Source organism: Octopus bimaculoides, chromosome 3, assembly GCF_001194135.2.
Source record: "Octopus bimaculoides isolate UCB-OBI-ISO-001 chromosome 3, ASM119413v2, whole genome shotgun sequence".
NCBI lineage: Eukaryota > Metazoa > Mollusca > Cephalopoda > Octopoda > Octopodidae > Octopus > Octopus bimaculoides.
Window position 1 is genome coordinate 1360715 of NC_068983.1, and position 10134 is coordinate 1370848.

The window sequence follows — 10134 nt, forward strand, 5'->3', positions numbered from 1 at the left end:
CACACACACACACACACACACGCACGCACACACACATACACACAAACACAGGCACATACAATCACACACGCACGCATACAATATTTATATAGTTGGTAGTAATGCGCTTTTTTTTTTTTGATTTAACGGCATTTCGATAGCTGAATGTATCCTGCGAACAACATAGATATGATATTCCTTGAAAGAGAAAAATTCAGTGCTTTTCTTTCTTTTTATTTTCTTAATATAATTAATTCTTAATTTCTTGAAAGTTTCTCAGTGACAACATTAGGCTACTTTGTTTTCGTTCTCTAAGACGAAATTTCTACTCATTCAAAAATTATTTTTGCTTACGTCATTCAACGCATCACTACCTGCCAAAACAATCTAAATTTATGGCATTGGCATATTGTATTACTCTCCTTGGCTCACTAACTTTATAATTAGGCAAAGTAAAACATTCCAAATGAATTCGTATCCCATTTTCTATTTGTAAAAATGATTGTCTGCTGGTCTTGGCTGGCTTCAAAAGACTGTTCCTCGCTAATGCTTTCTAAATATGCTGAACCATCGCTAGGATGCTTTCTTGTTTTCTTTTTATGCCTCACCAGCGTTACCTAAGCTTTGCAAATGATGATCAGATATTACCCACTATACCTGAACAAATTTTGACGTGGGAATGTAAAAATGGATGGATGAAGGCGTGTGGTCTAGGGCTTAGGGTATTACATTCACGACCACACGATCGCTGGATCATGGGTTCAATTTCCAGATCGGGTGTAGCGTTGTGTTCTTGAGTAAAACACTTCATTTCACCTTCCTCCAATCCACTCAACTGCGAATGGGTCAACCTCTGACGTAGTAGCCTTCCGATAAGGGGGTGATGTTGGCCCGCTCACCCGACCAGCGGGGTGGAGTCATTCGCATCATGACCAGTGTTGTATTGCAACATCCGATAGTCTCGTCCATAACGTCATACATATATATGTATGTATGTATGTATGTATGTATTTATGTATGTATGTATGTATGTATGTATTTATGTGTGTATGTATGTATGTATGTATGTATGTATTTATGTATGCATATTTGCAAGTATGTATGTATTCACGTATGTATGAATGTATGTATGAATGTATAAGTGTAAGTATGTATGCATGTTTCTATGTATGAATGTATAAATGTGTGTATGCGTGTATGTATGAATGTATAAATGTATGCATGCATGTATAACTGTATGTACGTGTGTATGCATGTATGCCTGTGCTATGTAGCAAGGTTCTCGTGGATGATTTGTCACAATACATCATAATTTATGTTTTGCTCAAAACTATTCTGATTGATTACCTGTTATTAGCATTGTTCAATGTCGGTGTTAATGCAGTCGTCATTTTATGCCTCTTTAGCCATCCTAGCTGAGATACTTGCCGAATAAAGTCACATTTTTCTATAATTATATTTGGTACAAATGAGTATAATCTAAATACGAGTATATCTGACAGTCTTGTTAACTCTAATTAGCAGATTATATTTTGGTAACGCATGATAGAATGTTGCGAAAACTCTACCTATTCTGTTTAGGAATGCAGAGAGGCTGTTAGTCTTTAATAATGTTGTTTTATTGGGTACCACCAGGTTATTTCAGTTCAGTATGGAGTATGTTGGTGTTCTTAATTATATTTTAACACAGCCAAATTCCGAGAAAGTAATCAAAGAGCGGTTTGAAAAAAACATGCCGGTATTTATTTGCTTAAATACACAACCGTATGTAAGAGATACTCCCATTATTGGTGGTTGCTGCTGGTTTGATGGTGGTGGTGTTTGATGGGGATGGGAATGTAACGGTGTAGTGGTGGTGGCGGTGGTGGTGAGGTTTAGCTCAAAGTCACCTTATTCCAGCAGATCTATAATGAAAGGTTTCCCACGGTTAAGCATTGCTTGAATGAGAGTTGGATGTTATTTGTAGCAACCTCAACTTATTCAAACACTTTATTATTTCCCTGTTGGATTGAGCAATATTTCTTTCTTCGGGAGAAAGTCACTATTATAAGTGATGGGGGTGGGGTGGGGGAAGAGACAAATTGCAGACAATAAAGGGTCAATCATATACACCCACCTGTGTATCATGTGTGGTGGCTTAAATGACAATGTGCTCCCTATGGGGACATTTTCGTTTTCCTCTATTTTTGCGTTGTGAGTTCAAATCGCTCCTAGGTCAACATTGGGATTCATTCTTACATAATCGATAAAATGAAGTAAATTAGAATCGAATTATTTGATTGACTTCCTATCCCTGAATAGCTTCCACTTATTTGAACTAGTTTGTCAGAAATAGTTTGCGTTCAAATCTCCAACCGTGGCCAATTCTGGCTTTCATCGTTCTACGTTGATAAGACGATATTTACTGTTATCAACATAATCCATAAAAATCTCTCAGTAATGTCTAGATATTATCGATTAGTGGTTCCTAACAGTGGGACGCTTCTTTATCGTTTGTCGTCGTCTTCGTAATGGTTTCTATGTGCAAGAATCTCCCCGAGAACTACGTTAAGGGTACGCACGTCTGTGGAGTGCTCAGCCACATGCATGTTAATCTCACCAGCAGAGTCATTCATTGATCGGATCAACTGGAACACTCATAGTCGTAAACGACGGAATGCCATTTCCGTTGACTAACTTCAACTCAACCTTGATCGAGTTGACAAGATCAAAGACAATCCAGTCGTGACAATCACATCTTTTTTCCATCTTCAGGGATCCCAAGATCATATTAGCACACGTGAAACTTTGAAGGTGGAAGAGAATAATGTGATGGGCATTCAACTGCTATTACTAGCAAGTGAAATAAGCAGCTGAAAGCCACCCACATTATCTCACATAAGTAATGGATTAAATGACTCAATGTAATTCTCGTCCTACGCACAATTTCACTTGTTTCATCTTTCGTTCTAATGGAATCATATCTGTTTACGTCTATACAATATTTAAACATGTAGGCGGTAGAACTTGGCACATTGTATAATCCTGGCTTTCTTTACGATGCTAATACACAATACACATAGTTAACGTTTACAAACAAGACGAACAGTAATAATCGTCGTTGATCACAATGTCAGCCAGAAATACCGGGAGAAAGCAAAACGATTAATGTAAGAGAACAACTTACAGCTGGCAACACACACACATACGCATGTATATGCAATTCATATGTATGATGTATATGTATAAATATGTATATATATACATATAAATGTATACACACACATACATATACCCATATATATATATATATATATATATATATATACACACACACACAGACATGCATGTGGAATTCATAGAAGTGTTTTTCGGCAAAACTGACAGTCACCCAATGCCCTTCGATGAAAAGCAACTCCACACAGGAATGGTTTCTGTGTGCTTGACTGTGGGCGCGATACGAGCCTCATCATAGCGTTCAACTTGCTGCCTTCTGACGAGCCTTTTTTCCAGATGTCCCAAACAATTGAAATGGTGCTTCATCAGAAAAAATCACTTTGTTCCATTGTTCACTAGACCCATTTATATATTTTCTGCAAAAGGCAAGCCTTCTTTCACGTTTTTCTTGGACAAAAAAAGTTCCTTTGAAGCATTCCGTGAAACGAGACCATTGTCAAGAAGCCATCGTGAAACAGTTCCAGCTGAAATGCTGGCAAAAGCTGATTCCCACTCTTTAGCAAGTCTTTGCTGGTGGCACTTTGATTCCTCAATGAAATTCTCACTGAAGCCCTGTCTTGAGGGTCACAGGACAGATGTTGACGACCAGGGGCCTTCTTCAGAGCTATGGATCCTGTTTCTTTGAAAGTTTTTTTTTTATAATCCTGTACTCAGTTCTTTCAGGTGCAATGCCTTTAGCAACAATATCCTGCGTTGTTAGGCCATTTTGGTAGAGAGAAATTATTGACGGACTGCAATAAAAGAAAAATTTTTGTGAGGAAAAAGAGCATTCATTAATTAAAAATCAATCATAAAAGACTCATGACATCATACATAACTTTACTTAGTGTTCTGATGACTAATTATTAGTTGATTAGTGTTCATATGATTCCAACATGAAATCATGAAGTGGAATGTGATTTCCACTTGTAGGGAACATAACCAATTCCGCAAACTGATGATTATTTTGCAATATCTATTGGTTTCCAACAGTTTTTCTTTCAAATCTTATTGGATTAAAGATAATCTGTTAAAATAATATTAAATCATTAACATTTACATTTTTCATACGAAATAGCGAAAAAAACGGTGTTTGCGAAAATCATTGGCCACGACTGTATGTACATACATATATATATATGTACATACATATATATATGTACATACATATATATATATATATGTACATACATACGTATGCATGTCTGTCTGTCTGTCTGTCTGTATGTATGTATGTATGTATTATTATTATTTCAAGATTTCGTGCCAAGAGAGTAAGGGCTGGTTTCTAATCTAGATCCAAAGGTCCTTCTTTGAAATTTCAAAATCAACAGCAGGGTCATTTTGTATGTATGTATACGTGCAAATTTGTATATTTCGTTTTATGTATATATTCTCATGAATATAGATGTATACTTAGACATGCTCATATATACTTAAGTGATAAACTTCTGGAAAGTTTTACAGATGTTTGTAGTTCCAGTGATCGATTCGATCTGTAGTCTTTGAATCAGCTTTCTCCTTTCTGGTTTAGAGAAGCCTAATTTCTCAACATTGGGATTTAGGCTGTGTGTTACATATCCCAGGACCCCCGATAATTACAGATATAAGCTTGAACTTATAATCTGGATAGATAAACTGCAATTTTTGATGGCTTTATGTTAACATCCGTTGGGCAGCTGATTTCCGCAACTTCACATAGGTTCTCTTCTCTATCACACTCATTATATTAAGTCTATTGCGTTTACATTTTATTGAAGATTTCACTGGGATATTCCACCGGTAATCCTTTTTATTATGAGTGACTATGGCTTCCACCATACTGTGGGCCCTTATTTCTTTGTCCTTGGTGTAATATTTTCCACGGATCCCATTATACAGCGACCTAGCTACAAGATCATATCTGATCGATAGATAATACCGTGATGACATTTTCAGACTAACTCCATAAAGTCTGCATCGGTTGTCACATTTTCCTGCATCTCTGTCCCTTTTGTGAATCAAGTACTTGGTTGATATTTCCTGTTCCTGGATTGCAGACGCATATCCTTTAAAGTGAGAAGTAGTAAACCGGCTATTGATCCACGATACACTCCTTTGATGATCAATGTTACGATCATCTTGAAGCTTTCTACTAACATATCCATGCATGGTCTTCTGCTCATATAGGCTCATTCTTTCATCTGGTGACTCACTGCGGTAGAGTCGTATGGCTTCTTTGGGTTATCAGACAAGGAATGCTGCTGAAGGAACTGCTTTCCAAATCTTAGGCTGTTATATATGTATGTATGCATGTACGTATGTCATTATTACGTTTATCTCAAGATTTCTTGCCAATAGAGAAAGAATCGGTTTCTAACCTAGTTCAAGGCTCTTTCATTGGAATTTCTACATCAACAACAGGGTATATTTGTATGTATGTATGTATGTAGGTATGTATGTAGCATATGGTACAATTATATACAGGGCAAATTTTGGCCATTCCTCCGCAGGCTGAAAAAAATGATGAGCAACCTTAATCGATTTCCGAACCTTATTGTGTTTTCATCAGAGGCGTCTACATCATTCTGACAGTGTCCCGAGAAACAAGTAGCCAAACTGTTTACATACTCAGCAAATGCAATTATTCAATGAAGGAATCCCTAATTTGCATACCTAAATTGTCTAACACTCTATAAATATCAGCGGCATGTCAACGTGGATGTATGTTTGTGCAGATTTGTATGTCTTATGTGTATACTCTCATGCATATAATTGCATATCTAGACATGCTCATATATATTTAAATGATAGACTTCTGGAAATTCTACATATTTTTACAGTTCCCGTGAAGGATTGGATCTGTAGTTTTCGAATTAGCTTACTCCTTTCTGGCTTTGAGAAGCCTAATTTCTTAAGACTGGTATTTAGGCAATGTGTTCCATATCCCAGGGCCCCAATAATTACAGGTTTATACCTGTAATTATTGGGGCCCTGGGATATGGAACAAATTTCTCAATAGTTCAACATAGGTATTCACTTTTCCACTGATCTTCAGCTTTATGTTAACATCCGGTGGGCAGCTAATTTCCACAACTGTGCAATTTCTCTTCTCTATCTATACTATGTATGTATGTATGTATGTATGACGGTATGTATGTATGTATGTATGTACAATATAAGACTAGCACTGCTGTAAAATGTGTATCTAATTTGACTTGAGTATAATTTGAAATGATGAATGTCCATTGTTTTAGGAAATATGTGGCAGTAAAATCTACCAGTTGCATAATGATGTTTTATTTTGTCATCAGTGTGGCGTTGCACAACATTTTTCTGTTACGTTCGCAAAGTATATTTTTGTGTGAAGAAATTCTTTAATTTTAATGTTATCACGCGGAAGGCAAAATGACAGCACGTCCGTTTTCTATTCTTGTTATTATTCTGAGAGTTATTTTCGTAGTTAAACTTAATATTTTCTAGATTATTTGTAAATACTTTTGTTTCGTTTTATTTGTGCGTGTAAAGACCTTGTAAAATTGTTTATATAACGTGTGTTAATGTATCGTCTGTCTTTCTTGATTGTGTTTAAAAGTGTTGAGATATTATTTCTGTTTAGAGAATTTATTGTTCGCACCAGAATTCTAGCCAAGATAGTCCTCCCTTCTTTTTTATGTTATATTCTGTATTTATTTTAATGTTTAAACATTAGAGTAGACTGTAGTGGGGGTAGTTTTTGAGGAAGGTTCGCTACAATTTTTTGCGAATCAAATGACCAGACAGGTGATTACCCACGGAATGTTAGAACCACATAGAGTCATCGTCTCTAACTGGCGACATTGTCGTGTCGCCTTCGCTAGAAAATGCAAGCAGGAGGAAGTGCCTCCTTTCCCAGCTAAAATGTAGCAATGTCATCATGGACATGAGGTGTTGCATAGGAATGAGAGAGAAAGAGAGAGAGAGAGAGAGAGAGAGAGAGAGAGAGAGAGAGAGAGAGAGAGAGCGGGGAGGAGAGAATGAGAGAGAGCGGGGGGAGAGAGAATGAGAGCAAAGAAACGTGATATATAGATATTAAAATAATGCATATTGTTAACGTATTCTTTGAAGTAATGAGGCTTAAATTTTGTAAATTAATTGCATCCTATTCTTCAGGAAAGATACTTTTTGACCTTGACCTGCCTGTCACAGCTGAAATGTGGCTTCGGAGGGCGACTCAGATGAGTCAGCGAAAAGATCTGGAAGCTGCTACACTCTTCCAGAAAATCCGAGTCCATCGATTATATCATCCCCTGGTGAAAGATTCTAAAGTGAAAGTAGATTTTACAGAATTTGGACGTGCCGTAGTGGCGAGACAAGATATAAAGGCTGGTGATGTAGTCCTTGCTGATCAACCTGCGGTTTTTGCTCAGCTATTAGAGAAGGATCCGGTGTTGGCCTGTCCAAATTGTGCCAAGTCTATGATGTCAGCACAAGATTACTTCGGTTCAAGTGCTTTAAAAAAGAATAAAACTCTAAAAGGTAAGTCACATCTACCACTGTATTAGTCCACACTAACCAAATTCTTGAACTGTCATTTCCTAAAATGGAATTCATCTCTCGTCTATTGGGATCATATTCAATATTACCGTTTAACAATCGGCCAAAATTAGAAACTCGGAGAAACGATGTGCGAGTTTCTGCTTCCAATAAATTATTGTTAAATAAAATTATTTCCTTTATTATGCAATCTCGTTTCTTCTTGTCTAGCATAAAGTGTATACACACACATGCGTATACATATATATGCATATGTATGTACACAATGTATTTATATGTATATATATATATATATGTATATATATATATGTTTATATATACATATATATATGTGTGCGTATATATGTATATATATGTATGTATGTGTATATATGCGTTTTTTTTTTTAATACTGGGAATCAGATGATTGTTAGATGGGACCAAATCAGGAGAGCAGGGAGGGTGATCAGCCAATTCAAAGCCACAGTTACGCACCGCACAGCAGCCATTGAAGCGGAAAGGCTTGTGTGCTGGAGCAAATGTTCTGATGAAGCAAGACGCCTTTCGTCAGTTTTCCTGGGTGTTTGATAGGCTTTCGTTACTGCATCAGCAAGGAGGCATGGCTCCATTCACTGATAGTGCAGTCCTTTTGAAGATGGTCACAACAAACCCGAGGCCATCATCTTCTCTGCAGATGAAATGACCTTGACCTTCTCTGGAGCTGGGAAGGAGAGGGTGTTTCCACTGCATAGATTGTTTCTGTATCCCTTGTTTCAAAGTGATGAAACTGACGCTCATCTTGGGTTGGGAAATGTTCAAGGAAACCAGTTGGATTTGCCTCAGACAATGTCAGATTGTCACGTGATGTGATCAGCCTGATGCGCTTTTGATAAGAAAACTTCGTAATGCCAAGTTCATTGTGTAGAATCTTCTCAACTCTCTCTCTCTCTCTCTCTCTCTCTCTCTCTCTCTCTCTCTCTCTCTCTCTCTCTCTCTCTCTCTCTCTCTCTCGATATGCTAATAGCATTGGCTATTAGATTTTTAATAATCCATCAAAATGTGGTGAACATACTCTATGTTTTCCCCAGTGCTGGCAATTTCAGGACGTTCAGACCTTGAGTCATCTCCAAGACTCTCCCTTCTAAAATTCAGTTGTCAACTTTTGCAGTGTTCATAAAGCTAGAATGTCATCCTCTAATTTAAGGAACATGTCAGCATGAATGCCTTTGGAACTAAATCCTTATACTGCAGGCACTTGATAACACCACAAAGCCAAATTGTGTTCATTTTGAAGAGAAGTCCCTACTGGTTCTTTGAACAGTCCAATGTCAGTTTAGCTGGGTAAAAACAATTAATGAGAAGAGCTGAAATTATTGTATGCAAGATTTAACAACACTAGTATTACTCTTTCATAGTCAGCCTATGAACATTTCAGATATGTACAGAGAGAGTGAAAGAGAAAAAGAGAGATATTTGTATATCATACTTAAAACAAATACGGTACAGAAAGCCTCATAAAAGGCGATATTCGTCTCAAGTTAGCATCACTTAGACATTTAGTGATAAAGAATCAGAAATATATCGGCAACAGACAAAAATATTCCAGCAGCGGTGGTGACATTGGCATTGCTAAGATCATATAAACATATTTCCTAAATGTCTATAAAAGGTGCTTCCTGGAGACGAATACCACGGTTTTCAGGCTTTCAAGAGTATTTCTATATTAAGTATGATATACATATTGCTATTTAGAACTAACACTTCTTCCCTCGCTAATAACGCATGTGCGCACACACATATGGATACGTATATGTATGCATACATATATACATACATACACGCGTGCGTGCAACCCTCCCTCCCCACGTGTTTATTATCCAGTTATATTTTAGTTATATTTTACATGCCTAATGACTGAAATGGGATCTTATCAAAATCATTTGTTATTCATTTTCTTTTTCTTGTTTTTCTTTGTTTGTATATGCATCTAGATATCTGCTTTTATATTTATATTTCATATTCAGCCGCTGTTACCAAATACTGGCCAATCGTACCACGGATTCCTTGCAATGGATGCAACGAAGAAATATATTGTTCGGAAATCTGTCGTGATGAAGCCTGGTCGCATTATCACGAAGTTCTGTGTCCATCTGTCAATTCGGAAGCTCATAAGCTGTACGAGCTTTGTCAGAAAGTCAAAGAATTAGGTGAAGATCGACGAAAAATATGGAGCGCCAGTTTTAGTCCAACTATCCTTGCTCGAATTTGGGCTGCCATCATTTGCCACGCGAAGAGACTGGCTGCTGGAAATGGTTCCTCCACCCCTACACAGATGCAATGGGCTATTGCTAAATCTCCATACAGACGGTACAGTCTATAATTTATACTGCATTACACACACACACACACACACACACACACACACACACACACACACACACACACACACACACACACACACACACA

General features: G+C 37.2%; 1 protein-coding gene across 1 annotated transcript in view; it reads left to right on the plus strand.

Moving 5' to 3' along the window:
* LOC106876117 (uncharacterized) overlaps positions 1–10134 on the plus strand; it is a 64613-nt gene that overhangs the window by 37816 nt on the left and 16663 nt on the right. Inside the window, exons 3-4 of the mRNA XM_052965970.1 lie at positions 7306–7671; positions 9693–10035. Coding sequence (XP_052821930.1) covers positions 7306–7671; positions 9693–10035 — 709 coding nt within the window. The remainder of the gene's footprint in view (positions 1–7305; positions 7672–9692; positions 10036–10134) is intronic.